Here is a 21,037-nt window from a genome sequence, read left to right as displayed (position 1 = left end):
TTTTAGGAACATCCCAGAGCCTGGTACTCATTCTAGATTAAGCAAGCGTGAAGGGAGGGGTCCACAGAACACACGCCTCTCACTTCGTGTATCACCACCACGTGGCAGTCTCCTAAGCGCCAGCAACGGCAGGAGGCTGGTGGAACCGTCTAAGCCGCAAGAACTTGGAAGAGGGAAGGACCCTCCAAAGCAGCAAGGGAAGGAAGCTTTAGGGCTAATATCTATTCTTTCTGATTCCCTAATATAATCCACCAAATGTGCCCCACACATTTGCCCACCAAGCTCTCGCCTCTGCCTGGCAGGATGGAGGGAGCGGTGCAGGGGTATTCAGAGGGTGGGAGGTCCCTGCCCAGGCACAAGCCCTCTAAGTATGTTTTCTGGCTCCCTGGCACAAAACACCCTGCAGAGTCACTCTGATTTGTCATATTCCTCAATGGTGCAAGGTGGTGAGCTGGGCTCTAGCTGCTGCAGGAACAAATGACCCACGGTGGCAGCTGTCTCCAAAGATGGCTCCAGTGATTCCCCTTCTCTCTGTAGGCTCACATCAAAAAATGCACCTTATGTTCCCTCCTTTGAATCTGGGATGACCTTGTGACTCCTTTTACCAATACAATGTCATGGAAGTGACTTCTGGGACTTCTGAGCCCATGCCTTGAGAGAGCTAGAAGCTTCTACTTTCTCCGACTTAGAACATTTATTATTGGGATGCTCTGAGAGTCCAGCTGCCCTGCTATGAGATACACAAGATGCGTGGAGAGGCCAGAGAAGAGCTAAGGCTCCATGATTTACAGTTTTAGCTGAGGTCCTAGCCAACAGCTACCATCAAGGTCTAGGTATATGAATGAACCATCTCGGCTGTTCCAGCCCAATCGAGCCTTCAGATGTTTGTAGACCCAGCCAAAAATGTTATCAAAAGGACCACCCACACTGAGCCCAGACAACCTAGCTCACAGAATCATTAAAAATAATGAAATGGTTATTGTGTTAAGCCATGAAGCTTTGGTGTGGCTTGTTACACAGCCATAGATGACTAAAACATCCTCCCGTGTCAGAGAAGTCTGACGGACTGGCATTCTGGCTCAGAATTTTGCCTCACTTAGCTCCATCTGAATGTCTGGTCTTCACCTGGCCTTGGGTGTGTGAGATCAGGTGATCAGGGGCTCATACTGGCTGATCATGCCCTCAGGGAACAAAAGGCCACCACATACCACTGAGATAACAGCTGCAGGTTTTTGCTTTCATTTTGTTTTATTTTATTTTTTCTAATGTGGGATTACCTTTGAAAGAAGATTAAGGACAAGCAACATAAAAAATCCAAATTACTAAATCTTAGCTTTTGAAATCCCTGAAAAGATTGAAATAAATTTAAACATGTTTTCATATTTAAAAAAAAATTACTGATGAGTCCCTTGTCTCAGTTCAAAGCCACAAAGAATTTAAGAGGGTAAAAAACCAAACAAACAAACCACTGTCCAACTTCCCAGAGCACATCTCCACCCCAGGCTCTGTCTCTGGCTGCTGGTGAGCATGCTGTGGGCAGGCACGTTTTCTCTGCTCTGTGCATGAAATCTCCACACCTGACCCTGTCTCATGGCAGTGGCTTTAAGACTCAGATATAGGGAACTTGGTGTCTCTGGTAGAAGGAAGGAAGGAAGGAAGGTAGGTAGTTGATAGTGAGAAATGAGGCCACAGAACTTTGACCCAAATAAAGCCAGCCCCAGCCAGCTGAGCCATCCCACCTTCAGCACTAGACATGTGGGTGAAGAAGCCATCTGGGAAGTCCCAGCCCAGCAGGCATCACAGACACAGAGGTTAGCCATCCCTACTAGAGCCTACCTAGATTCTTGACTCCTAAAATCATGAGAAATAATTTTAAAAAATGTCCTTTTTAAGTTACTAAGGCATGGACAACCATTTTAAGCAATAGATGATGAAGGAATCCAGGTAGCAACCACAGCTGGCCTCTTGATGCTAGTTTCAGCCCCCACACATCTGTCAAGATTCAAGAAACTCCCAGTCTGGACCCACTAGTGCCCACCCGAGTTGTGCTGTGCTCTGTGTACCTGTCACCTGAAGCACAGACAAAGCTCATTTTGCACAATGCTCTGCAGCGAGCCCAGCAAAACTAGGCACTTAATAAAAGGCTTCAAGTCAACACTCACAGTTCGTAGGACCATGAGTCACATTAACTATTACAGCCCAGGGAAGCGACCACTTTTCCCTTCTTAGTCACCGAATCACGCTGCCAAGATCACAGCAACACTTCCCCATCTATGCCCTTCTAACGCCAAGGGCCCTCACTGATAAAGCCTTCTGGTGCTAGAATTCTATTGTCACCCATGGACTCTCTCAGTGCTGAGCCTGTTTTCTCCAAAGCCAAGGCGTCATGCTGCAGACTCCTACTTACATGGAAGGAGCTCAATGTCAACTGAATGAAAAGTCGTACAAGTTTTGAAAATCCTTGAACTTGATCATCGGTGATGAAGGAGAAGAGAATCTCATGAACACCCAATAAAGGGATGAGGACCAGTGTTGATTTTGCCAATCTGTAAAAGATAACCAAATAATGGTCAAGAAGGCCACGCAGGGAATAGGCAACACATTCCCTGCCCTTCTGTGCACACCTTTATTGTGGCTCTAATCACACTGATAAATTGTTGATTTTCCAGTTGGTCTCCCTAACTACACATTTAATGCTTAGGGCCACTGTGGTCTTCACTGCTGCATCCCGACACCTGGCGCATGGGAGAGGCTCAGGAAACATGGAATGAATGAATGAATGAATGAATTCCTCCATATAGATTCTCATTATCCTCTATCGATGCCTGCAGAGTTTAATGTTTTGCCTGATGGATAGATTTCCACGCAAGTGGCTGCCACCATGGGACACTCCAACCCTACCAGGTCAGACAAGTGTCCCGTTGCCTGGCTAGCAGATGCCTCCATTCCTTTCTCTGCCCAGGACTTTCAACATCAATACCTCCAACGTTGCCCTGAGAAAGGAGAGCAAATGAATTTCCCAGGGTCACACAGACACTAAGTAGCAAATCTGAGCCTGGAAGAGGGGTTTCTGACTTATCTCCAGGCCCTACATACTCCACACACTGGGCTTTGCTGTCAACCCTCGCCTTGCCCCTCAACCCTGGTGACAGCAAGGGCTACGGGAAATGAAAAACAGCTCCTCCTCATAAAAAGTGCGGCAACAGAGGCCCGCTGCTGTATACAGTCTGCACACGTGAAAACACAAACATTCCTTTGTACCACCCACGTGTAAAGTGCACAGCTGCGGCCCAAATGCTCCAAACCGGTGGTTCCCAAATGTGGCTGACTATTACAATTCCTTACAGAGCTTTTTAAAAAAAAAAAAAAAAATATGTCACTTCCTGGGCTCCAGTGTCAGCTCCATGAATCCAAACTTCTGGAAGTCGGATCTCAGGAATGTGGAATTTTTAAGGAACTCCCATGGGATTTTGAAAAGCAGCAGGTTTGGGAGTGACCGAGCTTTACCATTGAGCTGCTTGATTCAAAACTAACCAATTAGCAAAGGTGACTCATATTCAGTGTACAAACAAAGCTACTGTCTTATACACATTAGAAAGTGGAGCTTAACTGTAATGATTTTTTAGGCCAAATAATTTCTCATAAAGGGCCAGACTAGGAAGAGGTTTCCTCCCAAGTCCCAAGGAGTTAAAGATGTAGACACAGGGTAGCATCAGAAGTTCATGGGCAGTTTCTTAAGGAAGGGTTAACTCTACCCAAGAGAAAGAGCTCACTGCGAATCCTGTCTGTGAGAGCCATTCCAATGCAATACGATCAGTGAAACAGACAAATGAAAAACTCACCTTTGTGCACCGAAAGCATCTAAAGCCAGGAAGAGGAGAGCAGAAAACCGCTAAGAAGGGACTCCACCCAGCCACAGGGCTGCACAGCCCAGAGCCTTGACTGTCAGGAGAGGCCGGTGAGGTGGGGAGGTGCAGTCGCGGGCCCTGGTTATGTGGTTCTCCTGAGCTGAGCTCGGACCCACCCCACCCCCACCCCACCCATGTGGGAGTCACTTCTCTAGGCAGCAGTACCGTGCTCCCAACGCGAGACTGTTGAGAGGGTTGTGTGTTTCCAGGAGTGTTTTAAAGCCCTCTGGCTCAGAGGTTGCAGAGTGGCAACCATGGGTGATCTTTGACCCGCAGAAATCTTTTTGCCCAGACCACAGAGTGATTTTTGCTTTGGAGCCATCTTTAAATGCTAAGGAGCTCTCCAGCAAACAGGTCATAAGACCCTCACATGAAAGATGCCCTCCTTAAACCTGGGGGGCAGGAATGTCCTTATTTCTGAAGACACAGGGACACAGAAGAATCTGAACACACAGGCCTTGCCAGGTCCCCCAGTTCGTTACCATTAGCTCACAGCCCTTTTGTCCAGTGATATTGCTCCATGAATGTCCACTCTTCATCAGACCTAGCATGAAAATACACAAGAAAGACCACTTCTTTGGGTCTTCATTTCCTTATGAAGGCTCCTATGTCACATATAACTCACAAAATACATTTGTTTGCTTTTTCTCCTATTAATCTGTCTTTGCCTGTTTGATTTTCAGGCCCAGCCAAGAACCCTAAGGGATCAAGGAAAACTTTTTCTCCCCTACATTGCCCACCAAAAAGTCCTTTCAGAAAGGGCTGGGGTTTAGCATGTGAAGAAATGATTCTCCTTTATAAATGCACTAAGAGTTCTTCCCTGTGTATCACACGGAGAGCGAAGACCATTTATCTGGGGGAAAGAGCCACCTCGGTGCTGAGGACCACAAAGGACAGAGAACACAGGGCATCACTTGCCCCGTTTATAGCCTTGATGTTCCTCCGTCCCGAGTGGCCTCTCTCTCTCCAAGCCAGACAGACGAGCCCTTTACTGCGTCCCTAGCCTGATGGTGGAAGCCCAGGGGTAAGGGCTAAAACTCTAGAAAGTCTTTCGGCTCCTAGCAACTTGCCTCTTTGGCAGGGCCTAAATGTGTTTAATCTAAACTTTCCTAAAATATATTCCTGGAGGGAGGCCAGATGAGCATTAAATTCTGAAAGTTCTCAAAATCTCTGATTGCTGGAGGCCGCCTGTACCTATTGGAGTTTGGACGAAATGCAAGGAGCCCCGTCACCCCTCCTCCTCACTCCGGCAGAGGTCTGCAGGGGAAAACAAACATGGAGGGGGATGAGGAAGAGGAGCAGCCTTCCTGCGTGGAAGAGGGCAGTGTGAGCTGAGTAGCTGAGGGGAGCTGGTGACCCATCGGGGTGACAGTAGGCAGCCCTCCTAGTACCCAGAAGTGAGGGGATTAGCACTGCTTTCCAAGAGCAAAATGGGCAAGTGAGTTCATAGATGCTGTAGGATTCACCAGCCCAGGGAGTAAAATAAAGTGGCCTAGGTGTATCCTGAAACACAGGTCCCTGCCTTTGGCTAATAAGTACAAGCCAATCAACTGTATTGCATGCTGCATGGAGAAAGAGTAAACAGAACAGCCAAACTGGCGGGAAAAGCAGAGGACGTTCTCAGCACTTATCCCACCCTGGCCTGCAGAGGGCGCACTGGCTCTGGGAACCAACCTCCTCAACAGGTAGGTGTGTGGTGGGCCAGGGGTGGTTTCAGGCCCCCCTCAAGCATCCTTCTCTGCTTTGACAACACCGACACCAACATTGACCTCTTTGGATTTGTGGGTCTTTCAGTGTTAAGACTAGGTATGCAAGGCCGGGCGCGGTGGCTCACGCCTGTAATCCTAGCACTCTGGGAGGCCGAGGCGGGTGGATTGCTCAAGGTCAGGAGTTCGAGACCAGCCTGAGCGAGACCCCGTCTCTACTAAAAATAGAAAGACATTATATGGACAACTAAAAATCTATATAGAAAAAATTAGCCGGGCATAGTGGCGCATGCCTGTAGTCCCAGCTACTCGGGAGGCTGAGGCAGTAGGATCGCTTAAGCCGAGGAGTCTGAGGTTGCTGTGAGCTAAGCTGACGCCACGGCACTCACTCTAGCCTGGGCAACAAAGTGAGACTCTGTCTCAACAAAAAAAAAAAAAAAAAAAAAAGACTAGGTATGCGGGCACTAGAAAGGAATGCCTTACCCCTGCCCCCACCTTCCACAGACGTGAAAAATGAATAGTTTAGACACATTCACCTTTTGTGAATTCAGGAGGTGTCAGTCAGCCCTCCAAAGTCTCAGCCACTCAGGAACACAGATGGGTCCCCAGGTGGTGGCGAACTCCCCAAGATGAGGCATCTCTCCCTGGGAGACCTTCAGGTGGACATGCACCCAGGCGCCCCTTTTCAAGCTTTCTCCTTGAATGGGGGAGGGTGGCGGAGGGCGGGGGTGGGGAGAGGAAAAAGGAGTTTCCAGGGAGATTGCCTGTGTCAGGCAGGATGACTCTTCCTCCCTGCAAAACACCATCCTGGGTCATCGTGTAGCCACGAGGGGCTCCCCAGTACCTTGATTTACCCTTTGCCAGGTCAATGGCCCCCAGCTGCAGGGGCACACTCCAGGGCTGTGCAAGGCAATCTATTTGATACTGCAAGAAAATATAATAATGGAAGATAATAGAAGTTCTATGTATATTAATTTTTATCTATCCTTTTACATGTTCTATTTTGGGAATATCTTATAATGTATATGTGTTCATTAGACCATGCATATATATGATGAGGGACATACTCAGAATTTCTTTACTGATAGAGATGCATGATTAGAACAGTTCGGAAACCACTACCTTGGAAAACAGAATATTGAGGCCGCAATGACATTCGTCATGGCCCGAGCAGGAAGGTCCATGTGTTATTTCACTAGAGCGTCTGATCAGCGGTCCCCCACCCTGGCTGTGTGTGCGAGTGCCCTGGGGGACTCTGTGAGACGTGCATCCCCACTTACCGAGTCAGAACACCCAGCGGTGGGGCTCACAGGCTGCACTTTGGCCGTCTTTCCGGGGATGCTTACGACGGAAAACTATTGTGGGGCTTGTGGGTCTGGGCACAGGGAAGGTCCCAGTGGTAGACTTTGGGGGCACAAAGCACAGGGTTTAGGCTCCAAGTCCCTTGGGATTCGTCTGCTCCCTGTTTTTGTCTCCTAGGAACATTAGCTTCTGTCCAGTTTCTCGGGTCCCCTGGTTTTCCCAGCAGCTGGTTACCGGGAGGACTGCCTTCCCCGAGTGGACCCAAACAGCGTGGACTAGAGCAGGCCTTGGAACTCCATCCCCAGAGAGCAGTGAGAGAGGCCAAGCCTTGGGAAAGGGGCCAAGGAGGCTGCTCAGCCACTTGGAGGCTCGACTGGAGGCGCCGAGAGAGACAGTGTGGCTCCCTGGGGCCCAGGCCGGCTCCCCAGGGCTGGAGGTTTCTGCAAAATGTTTTGGCCAAAGCCCCAACTAGCAACTACAGTATATATCTGCCCAGTCTTGAACTAGTTATGTTCAGCCTTCTAGACCTCATGGAAGGAGGGTTTTAGGAAGATAGGAGTTGAGGGTCTGGATCCTGAGCAAACACGGTTCACCACATCTGATTAGACTGGGCCACCCATATCTACAACCTCCTGAATCCTCGTCACAAGCAGGAGACGGTTCTGCCGTGACACTCCCATTTTACACACCAGGAAGGCCAAGGTGGCCAAGCTACTTGCCTAAGGTCAGTTGGTGAGGCTGGGTCATGGCCAGCACCCTCCCTCCTGACTCTGGCTCCACAGCAACATCCCCGTCCTTGGGGAAGTAGAACGTGGGATCCTCCAGGCAGGGTCCACATCGTATTTACCTCTTGTTCAAAGCACGGGGCTGAGCATATTGTAGCCATCCATCCAATGTTTGTCAGATACATGGGTAAACTCCCTTCCCAGCACCTCAGTGGAGCCTTAGAAAAGGTGAGCAACAGGGCTAGGGCCATCGTCACTCACGCCCTCCTCTTCTGGCCTGCTGTGCGGACGAGGGCGCCCACCCTTAGCACAGCTCTGTGGGTCACACTCCCCCCACGAGAGCCCTGCTGAAATGCACATGCCGCACAGAAAGTACAAAATAACTGGGAAAAGAGGGAGGGAGCCCTTTATCTGTCGTTCATTCATTCATTCATTTGTTTTTATAGGAATGTCAGCCTAATAACACCTGTGGTCTGATGTACTGTGAGTGGGGACTGCTGTCATCACAGAAGGAAGGGGAGACATAGCAAAGGCAAGTCACAAAGAAAGGGTGACTGTGAAGAATGTATTTCCTTGAACTCTAAACGTTTATGGTCTTATTTCTTAAGGTCTCGAAAATACCCAGATATCCTCTTCTGGGTTATGAATATGTCTTTAATCCTGCTGTTTCAAATCCTTCCCCAGGAAGGGAACTGCCAAACTTCCCTTCATACAAGATTCCCTTTCCCATTTCTAGGGGATTTTTAGAAGTTTCTTGCTACAAGAATGTGTGGTCCTTGACTATTCACCACTTATTTCATTTTCATGGGGTCAGAAGGTCCTCATCGTGGTCAAAAGTCTCACATCGGCAAAAGTTATAGGCGATCCTATGACACCTGTTTTTGGAGGGGCTCTCCCTCACATGCTTGCTTAGGAGACAAACACACCAATGAACCTTGCTCCGCCCATCCCAGAACATTAGTCAGCAGGAGTCAAAATACCCCGGACGGCTGCTACCAACCTCAGGCCACTCACCTGTATTTGTAATCTCGGAAGCACATTTGATGGGCTTTGAGCTTAGAAATGAGAAGCTTGAGAATTTTCACAAAGATGAAGAAATTGACCTTGGAAAAAAAGCAGATGTGGGTAAGTAAGTGCTGGACTCTACATAGCTGTGACTATCAAGGTTGCCCTGGGCTTGACCATCAGTTCCTCGTCCGTGTGACCCAGGGGCAATCTGGCAGTCCACTGGTCAGGGAGTAAGCACTTGATGATAACCTCACTGTCCTGAAGGTCATCTGAACTGAAAGTCGGAAAGTCATTTGGTTTATTCTTCTGCCTCAGGGAGGCGCATTACTAAAGCCATCTGAGAAAGGCAGATGGACATTTACATCATTATTAGTAATACTATGATTAATATTAACTGACATTTATTGACTACTTACCATGCCATACTTGGGGTTAAGAACTTTCCATGCACTATTTTACTTAATCTTCATAACCCCCCACCCCCTGAGGTAGCCACAACTGGTTTTATTCCCATAATGCAATGAGGAAAGACAGGCACTCAGGAGATAAGCATAATTCCCAGGTTGCACAGCTAGATGGCGACTGAGCTGGTAATTAAGCCCAGATTATATGATCACAACCCTCCCTTCACTTAAACAGAACCCCACGCTGCCTCTCTTCTAAGAACTCTAGCGCTATGGGGGTCTAACCTGAGGTCCTATTGCTGCCGTGGAATTCACTGGACAGCGTACGTTCTCCATTCCCTAGAATACTTTCCACGACTGGCATGGACTGGGAAAACCCAGCCCTTCGTTGTCAGCCTTGGTAGAAAATTTAAAATATGCCTGAGAATTCCTTGATGCTTCTTCTTTCAAAAGGCGGAGCCTAATACCACCCACCTCCCCCTGTGAAGGTGAGCTATGTTTAGTTACCTGCGTCTAATGGAAAGAGCATGGGGAAAGTGATGCTATGTGACTTCTAAGCGAAGTCCTCAAAAGGACGGCTTCCCCCTGTGCTCTCTCCACTCTGATTGCTCACTCCAGGGGAAGCCGGCCACCATGTGGCAAGGACACCCAAGCAGCGTGTGGAGAGACCCACATGGGGGAACTGAGTCCGTCTGCCAACAACCAGCACCACTCGCCACTCTGGGGCTGACCTTCCTGCCCTAGTCAAGCCTTCAGCCGGCTGCAACCTCGGCAGAGATCAAGAGCCTCCTGGAAGTGTTGAAAAGCAAGTAGGCGAGTGGGGTAGGGCATGGAGAACGAGAACACGGTTTGTGAGACATGAGCGTGGAGAGGGAGGGAGGACCAGTTCCCGCAGGCCGTGCTAAGTACAGAGTGTGGATTCACGTCTGAAAGCAAGGGACAGCCGGTGATGCATTTTAAGCAGGAAAGTGACCTGATCAGATTCGCACCCCTGCATTTCAGAAAGATCATGTTAGCAGAGGGTGTGGAGAATGGATTTGAGAAGGCATGGCTGGAGGAGGGGTCAGGAGGCAGTTTCAGAGTGCCTGGGGGAGGAAGACTAAGAAGTGAACTCAAGTAGCAGCCCTGGTGCTTCAGTGATGGAGAGGAAGTGACATATTTGAAACCATCCAGTTTGAGTCAAACGATCTTTGTTGCTGGTTGGATGTGAGGTCAAAGATGCCCCCAGCGTTTCCTGGCAGATCTGAAGTGTGGCAGTGCCGTTCACCAAGAGGGGGCACACCTGGAGGAGGAAGAGCGGGGTGGGCGGTGGGGACAGGCAAGGGGTCCAGTGGTTTTGAACACAGGAGATGTCCCACGCAGTTAGATGTTGTGTCTGGACCTCAGCGGAGAGGCACCAGCCAGAGCATGAAGCTGTTGAGTAGGCGAGGTTATCCAGGGAGACGGTATAGACTAGACCAGGAGAGGGAGAGGGTTGAGAGAATTGTCCTGTGGTGAAGGGAAAGGTGGAGGAAGAGGAGAGAGCAAGGGTGGCTAAGAAAGGACAGCTATAGGGCAGTTGGGATGAACCACCCGAAAGGGGCATCCTGGAAGCCCCCGAAAGAAAGAATTTCTAGGTTTAAATGCTACGCAGAATTTAAACAAGGCTGCATTTAGCAACAAGGAGCTGGCTAAGAGAAGCTGTAGTGCAGAGGTGAGAGCCCAGGCCGGATTCCAAAGCTTTGTTCTGTGAATGCAATGGGAAGAGGAGAGACAGTGTAGACAGCAATAAGAGGCTTGGCTGTGAAGGGAAACACAGCGACAGAACAGTAGCTGACAAGGGATACACAATGGAGATAATGTCTCCCTGCTTTTTTTTTTAATTTTGTTTTTAGAGACACAGTCTCACTCAGACACTCAGGCTGGTGTGCAGTGGCACGATCTTGGCTCACGGCAGCCATGAACTCCTAGCTAGGCTCAAGTGATCCTCCCGCCTCAGCCTCCCAAGTAGCTGGGACTGCAGGTGCACACCACCATGCCCAGCTAATTTTTATTTTATTTTTTGTAGAGACAGGGTCTCACTATTGTTGCCCAGGTTGGTCTCAAGCTCCTGAGCTCAAGTGATCCTCCTGCCTCAGCCTCCCAAAGTGCCGGGATTGCAGGTATGAGCCACTGTGCCTGGCTCCCCACTTTTATTTACAGGGCTGGAAGAGGTTGTGGGTTGCAACTGTTTTTAAGGTTGAAAAGACCTAAAAATGCCCCTGCATATGCAAATGAGAAAGAGTTAACAGAGAGGGCAATCAGGTTACAATTAACAGAATCAAGTCTCCAGATACACTGAGCCAGCGCAGTAATAATGTCCCTGTCTAAAATTCTTTAGCTACATATTGAAATATGAGCTGTAGAATCCAATATGTACCTGTTACTACTTGCTTTACTGGCCTCGGGAGAGTCAATGCCAAATGCCAAAAGCCTAGTTTCAGGCGAGGAGCCCTTTATCCAATCTGTAAACCAGCAGGAATGATGGAGGTTCTTGGCCAAAGAATATTTAGTAACACAAAATTTAAATACAAACTAAATGTAACCAAGTAATTTATCCCTTTTAATGGGATATCTGCTTTTCATCATAAAAAGAAAACGTTGTGTCCTTGGCTTAGGGATTTGTTGAACACAGGCATTTTTCTTACAAAGTAAGCTTAACAGGGAAAGGCACATATTTCAGCAAATTAATTTCAATTAGGACTGTCACCTAGGAAATGAAGGGTTGTAATGAGATGAGGAGCATGTTGATTTGCGGCTCTTTGTGTCCTCCAGAGACCAGACAAGAGAAAATGGGCATCAGCTAATGGGCCATATGGAAGAAGCACTTCCTCACTGCTGTGGGATGACACACCAGCCCGGTTACCATGGCGCCTCTGTTCGGCTGGGCTCCCAGGAAGACAAGAGTCAGCCATCACATTTGGATGGTACTGTTCTTCATTTGTACACGAGCAGGAAGGGGGCTGAGAGAAGAAATTTTTCAAGAACCCAGCCAACTTTTCTAGGATTCTGTGACCAGATGCAAGGCACTTAGGATCCCAAATATATAAGCCTCCCTTCCAGGTTCTAGAGAGTACAGATGCATTCTCAGATGTTTGGGTGACACTTTTTTGGCACCCTGGCTTCTGTGCACAGATCTGGGCCTACAAGTTGGCAGAGGTGATTGCTAGTTTGACAAGAGCTCAGGGCTTCATCTACCCTTAAACTCTTGAATCGGCCCCAAAGCCCCTCCTCCTCTGGCTTGCCGTGTGGACTAACATGCCTACTCTGAGAGCTACTCCTTTGGGTCCCAGCACTCCCTCCCCAAGAGCCCTGCTGAAATGCACGTGTCCCGTAGGAGGTAAGAAATGACTAGGAAAGGAGGGAGGGAGCCCTTTCATTCATGCATTCCTTCACTCATTTTTACAATAATGACGACTTCAATAATTACCAATTATCTGCCTTACTTTCCCCATGGAAAGCTGGTGATGGGGTGCAGCAAAGGTAAGTTTGATGGGGTGGGAAAACGCAGGGTATAGGGAGATTCCCACTATAACTCTTCAGAAGTGGAGAGTATGGGAAATGAGGAGATGTCTTGGGAAGCCTGGAGCAGCAGAAAGCCTCTGAGATCCTGGTGAGGCAGAGGACCTAAGGAAGGACAAGGCGAGTGAAGACTAATGTCACCAGTTTCTCAGCTCTGCCAAGTTCTGAAGCTATCAAAAGAGATCTAACAAAAATAAATGAAGGCTTTCGACTTTATGACTTCATAAATTCAACAGATGGTTCAATCAATTGGTTGGCTCAAAAAAGCCATTCAACTGGGTGCTCAATCTGGTCAGTCTGTTATCTGCAGGGAGCAGGATATGAATAGAACGACCTTGCACGGTGTGATGATTTTGTAAGGCTGTCCTTGAAAAGGACTGATCAAGACTTCACTGATATTCTACTGGGGATACGGGAGACTAGGATATAAGCATATGCATGTTCCAATGTGATTCAACCCTAAAGGTACACCCCTTACAGGGGTGACAGGTTAATCTAAGTAGTGAAGTCTTATATAAATAAAGAAGTGGTAATTCTCTAATTTCTGTGCCTAGTGAAAGACCCAAAGAACGTCTGGATTCTTTAGGGTTGTCACATTGTGGTCATTTCTGAAACAAAGGAAAACTTGTACCAACAGAGCAGCCAATAAAGTCTACAGATGTATCAGGAAATCCAGAATAATATACGTTCACACCAACCCAGATGCTGATCAGCAAATGCAGGCCCAGCCGAGGAGCCCCAGGACAGACCTGACGGTGGGAACTGGGAATGCTCCCCAGGGAGCCTGGATCTGGGGCAGGAGGCTCTCCTTGGTCCCATTGCTCTGCTCTCCATGAAGCTTCTGCTCCATGTTCCCCGAAATAGGGCCCAGGCTCAAATGTGGCCAAGATGAAAAAAAAAACAAAACAAAACTGGTAAGTACCCTAAAATGCCAAGGGCTACCAGCTTAATTTTGATTATTATAATATGTTACTTTTTGGTACTTTAGTTTAAATAGAATATATGTGGGGGTCAAAGAATTTTTTTTTTCCTTAACACAACAAAAGTTTATTTTTTTGCTTATGCCACAGTCTAGAGCAGTGGGGGGAGCTCTGCTCCACGCAGTCGCTCAGGGGGCCAGGCTCCTTCCGTGTTGTGGGTTGAGGGATTCTCTCTCAGAGTTGGGATTATGTCTATTCAGATCAGTGGACAACTGCAAAATTGGTCTAATACCAAACATGAAGGTAGATATTGGTTCAGCTACAGTCTGATGCATCTCAGAATGATAACTATGACATTCTGAATTCCCTGAGGATAGAAACTCTGAGAGGACCTAGCACAAAGCCAAGCACAGGGAGGGTGCTCAACCAATGCTGGAAAACAGTGGGTAAATGAGAGTCCAGTGCTAAGGAAGCTCTATGTGGCAGAAGTTTTGATTCCATCAGTCTGGGTGGAGTCCACGATGGGTATTTTTTTAAACTTCCCCAGGTTGTTCTAATGTGCAGCCACTGTCTAGCCCAGGGTGTCTCCACCTCTGCACTATTGATATCTGGGGCAGGTAATTACTTGTTCTAAGGGCTGTTCTGTGTATTGCAGTAATTTGAGCAGTGTCCCTGGTTGCACCCACCACCTGCCAGTAGCAACACTCTTCCCCCACCTCCACTTTGTGACAATTAAAAATTTGTGACAATTAAAAGTGTCTCCAGACATGGCCAAATGTCCCCCCGGGGGCAGAATCACCTTTGTTTGAAAACCACTAGTCTAGTCCAACTCTGATTTTACACATGAGGAAACAGGAGCCCAGAGAGGGCAACTCGCTTGGCTAAAGGGCACATCACAGGTCAGTCGCAGCCAGGCTCTCCACTCCCAGCCAGTTCCTTCCACTTCACTGTACGGCCCTTCTTTTCCCCTTCAAATCTGGTAGGACACTTAAATTCCACTCTCCTAGGAACCCTGAAACCAGTGCGCAGAGTCACAGAATCCTAGAGCTGTGGGGGTTGGGAAGGTTTAGCTCCCCGTTGTTCAGAACAGATTCTCTTCTTGGAGACTGATAGAGTCGGAAAATCCAAAGCCTTTCTCTGTGGTTCATGTCAGTGTTTTACCAGTTTATGGTTAAATATTTTTCCTGTGACCAAGGGAAACTTCTTCTGTTTCTATTCAAGCCCATTTCCTCTTGTCCAAGCCCCTGCAGACACAGACAACGATAGTTTAGCAACGCCCTCTCTAAGACCTTCCTAGGCTTGAGGATGGTTGTGAAATGCTCCCTTCCAGGCCCGCCTGTTGGCTTTCTTTAATTGGAAGCATAGAGAGATTAATAAAGGGCTCAATCTCCATGGAGAAAGAGAATTTGCCAGGCGGACGTGAGGCCAGGAGGTGGGCATTCCAGGCAGGAAGACAGCATGTGCAAAGGCACGGGAGGAGCAAGACACCATGGTGGGTTTGGAGAACTTTGAATGTCTCTGTTTGAGTAGAACGAACATAAGGTGCTTACAGTTGGATGAATAGACAGGGAGTGACAATGACCACACACCAAGGAGTTGGGAGCCAGGCTTGAGGGCAATAGTGACCCATCCAAGAGTCACAGGTAGAAGAGAGACATAATCAAATGTTACTCCAAACAGATCACTCTGGCTGCGACAGGAGGATGGATTTCCAGGGGCAAGAATGAAGGAATGGAGACTGAATAGGGGGCTTTTGCACAAGAAATCCCAAGGGGCAGAGTAAGAGTAGTGACCATGGGATTAGGGAAGAGGAGATGGCCTTAAAGGAAGAATTGACAAGATGTGAAGTCTAAGTGGACGTTGCAGGGAGAAAGAGGATAGGAACTTGGAGGACACCACGTTTTCTGGCTTGAGTGTCTGGTAGGTGGATGGTGAAGCCATTTGCTGGGTGGGGTGAGCAGGAGGAAGAGGAGCTCTGCATGGGAAGATGAAGGGCCCATTGTCAGCTAAGGTGGCTGTGGCCCTGCTGGTGGAGCCAACCACACCTGCAGTTGTAAAAGCAACAGCACATAAAGGTCACTTTACCAAGGTGAGAAGATAGAGCACATTCTCTTGTCACGCTAGGAGAGTGTCACTCTAGGAACTAGGAAGCACCAGGAGAAACTAGCATTCAGGGCAGCCAGCCAAGGAAGGCCAAAGTGCCAGGGTCCAGAGCAGGGGTTCCAGTCCTGAGTGTCCATTAGAATTATTTGAGAGCTTTTAAACTACAAGTTCCTGGGCCCCAATGTCAGAATTGCTGATGTCATTGGTCTGGGGTATGAGCCATCATGGTATTTCTAATGTGCAGCCAGTGTTGAGAACCACAGGTGTAGACAAAGAGCTTCACCAACTTTAATGAGCTTCCAAAGTCTAGGGATCTCGTTACAGTGCAGATCCTGATTCAGCAGGTCTAGCGGGTGGGGCCTGAGAACATGCATTTATAACAAGTGCTCCGATGATGCCGGTGCTCCTGGTCCAAGGACCACTCTTGGAATAGTGAGGATGTACAAACATGCTTTTCACCCCTGCCGGCAGGTTAGAATCCCCAGGGCACTCCTGAGATCAATGAAACACACATGTCTGGGGGTGGGACTCAGGAAAAAGGAATTTCTGAAGATACTTAGGTGAGTCCAAGAGCAACCCAGTTTGAGAGTCATTGATGTAGCTTCTAGAAGATTTCAAGGTAAACACTAGGGGTCCGACTAGACCAAGCCTGAACTCCATCCTAGGGATGGCTGCTGGCCTCCATCCTGCTTCCTTCTGCTTGGTGAGCAAGAACCTTCCAGGGCCTGCAGTGTGGGTCCCAAGTATCCACTGAATAAGTTTACCAAGGACCTACCATAGGCTTGAGCTGGCTGCTAGGATGAATGGAACGTGGGGCTCACAGTGGCAGCAAACAGGTTTTAAACAAATACTTGAAGTTTGCTGGAGCTGGAGCAGGAGGCTGCACAGGACCCAGGAAGGACTGAAGGAGGGTGTAACCATTTCTGCTGCTTGAGGTGTGTGCCCAGGTACAGCAGCACAGAGAGGTCGGTGCTCAACTCAAGACTTGAAAGACAAGGACTGGGTCAGCAGGTGGCTAAGATGGCGGAGGGAAGGAGCTGGAACCTGAGGGGCGTCTGAGCCACGGTACTAAGGTGTGCAAGGGCCCACAGCAGCCAGTAATCCAGGCACAGGGGCTGGAGACAATAGACATTTTTTGAGCAGCAGCACAGTGTTATGGTTGTAGGTGCCAGCTGCCACCCAGCCAGGCTCTTTGGGCTGAGATCCAGCTCCCAGTTACTGGCCTAGGACTTTAGGAAAGTAAATACTCATCTTCTCACTGTGTTTGCCAATGAAATAAACATAAGAATAATAGCAACCACCTCATAGTTTGGTTGGGAAGAGTCAATGAGTTCATACACACAAAGCACTTAGAAATGGAGCTGGTATGTAGGAGGTGCTCAATAAATGTTACAGGGCCTGGTGGAGGTGCCCGGGCAAGGGGTGGGTGCTAAGATCCCGGCAGGGCAGTGTGGCTGCAGAGGGGAGGGTTGTAGAGAGAGGGAGGCGTCTGAGGCAGGGCTCATGGTGCCATGTGTGGGGGGTGTGCCCAGACTTCATCTGGAACATTTGCTCTCCGCTGAGTGGCCGGTGACTGGTGCACACATGCCACCGTATAGGCTAGACGTGACGCAGCCCCCAGGATCAAGGGCCTCTCCACACTCTTCATTTTCCTGCCATTTCTATGAACATTTTTCCCTCCAGGCCACACCCAGGTCTGAACAGAGAGTTGCCTTCTGTTATTGACAAATATTGACAGTCTTTTATAAAAACTAGCCTTTTTCTTCCACAACACCACAAACACCAGATTATTTACATGAAATGGCAAAAACAGATCCCCTAGCAACCCCTTGGAGAAGAGGGTGGGCAGGGCACAGAACACAGTGCCTGGCACCTGGTGGGCGCCTGGAGGAGGCAGGAAGACTTTCCGCCTCCCTCCCGGATCCTGCTAACCCGTCCCACCATCCGCTACCTCCCTGATTCTTCCCTCAAGCTTCTTTGACAGATTTCATTCTCACACTCTATCATCTAAAGGGGTTTTCTGACTCTGAGCCGGCCACCCTTCCCCATCCCAAATATTCTGGGCCAAGACAATGAAAGGCCCTTCCTCCTTAAGGTCTCAGAGTGGCATCTATGTCTTGATTCTAGCCCCGTCCCTGCTTTGGGCTAATGCTGGCTGCGTTTTCCTCCTGTGAAAGAAGTTCCCTTAGTCTCTTCCTCCCTCCTGCTAATGGTGTCAGGACATCAGTCCTGCTGTCACTGGGCACTTCTATCACGGGAGGCACCTGGGTCCCCAGGGCCTCGCACACATGGCAGCCCTTCAGTGCAGGCCCACAGAGCTGACTGCAGGTCTCGTCACATAGTTTGGAGACCCAGAGGGAAAAAGGCTGAATTTAAGCCCTGAACCAGAGCAAAGAGAAACTTCTAATGTCTTCTCATTCAACAGAAACTGCTCACAATTCAGCTTATCCTTCTCAAGGGGTCAGAGAGTTGGGGGATAGGGTTGGCAGGGGGGTGTTTCCCACAGTTGCTGAGCTCAGAGGCAAAAAAGGTGGGTGGAACGGTCCTTACTGTCACGCAAAGCAGCAGGGGTCCTCGGATGATCCACCAGACTGTCTTGTTCCCATTTGTGGCCCAGCACCTGAGGGCAAAGAGTGAGAGGGAGAAGACTTAAGAAACGAGAGGAGTTCAATGTCAGAGTCTCGTGCCCTCTGGGAGAAGGATGCCCGCGCTCCAGGCTTGCTTCCCACCAGTGGCTCACATCCAGGGTGGGGGAGGTGGAAGAGAGGACTAAACGCCCTTGTCAGTACTCGTACTGTTGACTTCTCCCACCAGTAAGTTGTCTTCAGTGTTAACAGACTGGTGTGTACATCCTTCCACATTTTTCTCCATCTTCATACAAACATAAATCCTTAATTCTACAGTGGTTTTGTGGGTGGGCATTATTTGGAGGAAACCAGTGGGACCATATAGTAATTATTCAGCAAAAGACTTAAAATACACTGCTGAGGTTCAGTCCCTAAGAGTCTCTATGAAGAACCATCTTGGTTTTTCTTCTAGTAGTCTCATGATATTCTGCAATATAGGTGTGCTGCAATTTGTTCCATGATTCCTGTATTGATGGGTATTCCAGGTTTGTTTGTTTGTTTGTTTGTTTTTGCTTTTTTCTTTCCTCATTGTGACCAGCGCTGCAATGACCGTGCCTGCGTTTGCATCCTTACATACAAAGGGCTGCAGCTAACCTAGACTGCATCTTTGTGCTAATTTGCATATGTAGCTAAAATAATAATGGAATTATCATAAGATCTTTGATTATTTCTCTATATTCCTAAGTATATTCTAGAGGGCCAAAATGAGAGGGGATGGATATTTTCTTCGGGAAAATGGTGTAATTCCTTATATTTGGGCATATCTGGGAATTACTGGTTCATAGAAGAGTAAAACCAGGTGAATTACCTACCCTGTGTTCTCCAGGTGTGCACGAGCAATACCCCAGGGGACAACAAAGAGCACAGGGAAGGCTGGGGAGAAAACACAGGGAAATGTAGTTAGGAGCTGGTTGGCCAAACCCGCCTGCCTCCCACCACAGCTTGATGGGGCCAAGCACAGGAGGTTAAACTTGTACAAACCCAAACGTCATAGACTTGTGGACCTTTAGAGCTGAGGAGACCTACCACAGGACAGGGCCCCTCTGTGGTTTTCACATCTGAGAAACCAGGACTCAGGGAGAAGGGACTTGCCACTTGTCACAAAGCAGTGTAGAGTAAAGACATTAACCAAAACGTCCTGAATGGTGGGCCCAGGTTATTTCCTCCGAATCCTGTAGCATCAAATTTTCCAAGAGTTTGCAGAGGGAGGGGCTCCAGATCTGGATACTCTTGGTCATATTTTTTTTTTAAATCAAAGAACTTCATCTTGAAGACTTGGTGTTATGGATTAAACGTTGTGTCCTCCAAAAAAAAAAAAAAAAAAAACCCACTACCAGTGCAGGTAGGTCCTTTGGAGGTAATTAGGTTTAGATAGGTCATGGGGGTGGGGTCCTCATGACAGGATTAGTGCCCCTATAAAAAGAGACCAGAGAGCTTGCCTTCTCTCTGCATCACCATGTGAGAACACAGCAAGGAGGCAGCTGCCTGCAAGCCAGGAAGAGAGCCCTTCCCAGAACCCAATCGTGCTGGGCTTCCCAGCCCCTGGAATCATGACTAAGTAATGTCCGTCCTTTAAATTACACAGGTATTCATTCTGGCATCCCAAACAAATACAGCTGGGTACAGGGTAGGAGGAATGTCATCCAATTCCACCAAAGAACTTCTCCATTTTTGAATGTGTGCATGGGGCCTCCCGCACTGGTGCACACACACACACACACACACACACACACACTTCTCTTCAGGGCCTCTTGACATCGAGGACTTCTCTGTCCCAGAAGCCACCCTCCAGTTAGGTTTCTAACTCCAGCCAAATGCTCTATCAGGCTCCCACGTTCTGATGGGTCCCCAGGAGAGGAGGCCAAGGGTCAGGTCACTCACCCCAGCCCACCAGCAGGTATCTGGGCCACAGCCGCCTCGAAGGAAGCACCGTGGGCTCCAGCAGCGCATGCAGGTAAAGGCCTTCGACCAGCAGCCACGAGTGATTGGCGCCCACGAAGTAGTGCAGGAGAACCTGCACTGAGCGACAGGAGGTCGATATCTGCGGAGACAGAGTAGCTGAGGGCGAGTCCGGCCTTCCCAGTGTCTGCCCAGCTGGGTGGGGAAGGGCCCCCCAGCCCAACCCCTCCTTCTCTACTCCTTTCTCTCCCGGACCCTTGCTGGCCATCTCAGAGAGGTGGCAACAATGTCAGCACATGAAGGAAGAAGGGCTTCGTGTGGGCTTTAAAGATCAGCCTCTTCCTTAACATTCTAGATGTTTTCAGACAAACATAAACAGAGAAAATTCATCATCAGCAACTGCTCTAATGGAAACACTGAGCAGTATATTCTCCAACCCCAGTTCAATTAAGCTAGAAATCAGTAACTAAAAATATCTTAATATCATTAGCAATTAAGAAATAGATTTCTAAGTAACCTGTAAATCAAAGAAGAAATTGTAAGAGAAATTAGAAATTATTTCCTAACTGAATGTAAGGAAAATACTGCATACTCAAACTTGTGGTACGCAGCTAATGCCAAGCCTAGAATGAAACTTATAACTTTAAATGCATTTATTGAAAAAGAAAAAGGCTAAAAATCAATTATATTAAGCATCATGTCCAAAAAGTTAGAAAAAATACCAAATTAAACGCAAAGAAAGTACATAAGAAGAAAAAAAGATAAAAGCAGAAATTAATGAAATAGAGAACACAGATTAAAGAGGATCAACAAGGCCAAAAGTCTGTACTTTGGAAAATCCAATAAAATTGAGAAACTTCTGGCAAGGATGAGCAAGGGGTGGAAGAAAGGAGCA

The 21,037-nt window shown here is 48.3% G+C and overlaps 1 protein-coding gene across 1 annotated transcript in view; it reads right to left on the bottom strand.

Moving 5' to 3' along the window:
- The window catches only part of GLP2R (glucagon like peptide 2 receptor), a 42,819-nt gene that overhangs the window by 6,226 nt on the left and 15,556 nt on the right, over positions 1-21,037 (bottom strand). The window contains exons 4-8 of the mRNA XM_069483242.1: positions 20,125-20,284; positions 19,056-19,116; positions 18,167-18,236; positions 8,656-8,744; positions 2,408-2,546 (exon numbers count right to left, since the gene is read on the bottom strand). Coding sequence (XP_069339343.1) covers positions 2,408-2,546; positions 8,656-8,744; positions 18,167-18,236; positions 19,056-19,116; positions 20,125-20,284 — 519 coding nt within the window. The remainder of the gene's footprint in view (positions 1-2,407; positions 2,547-8,655; positions 8,745-18,166; positions 18,237-19,055; positions 19,117-20,124; positions 20,285-21,037) is intronic.

Source organism: Eulemur rufifrons, chromosome 9 (assembly GCF_041146395.1).
Source record: "Eulemur rufifrons isolate Redbay chromosome 9, OSU_ERuf_1, whole genome shotgun sequence".
Classification (NCBI taxonomy): Eukaryota; Metazoa; Chordata; class Mammalia; order Primates; family Lemuridae; genus Eulemur; species Eulemur rufifrons.
Note: the sequence above shows the minus strand (reverse complement) of the source record. Positions and strands in the feature narration are given on the sequence as shown.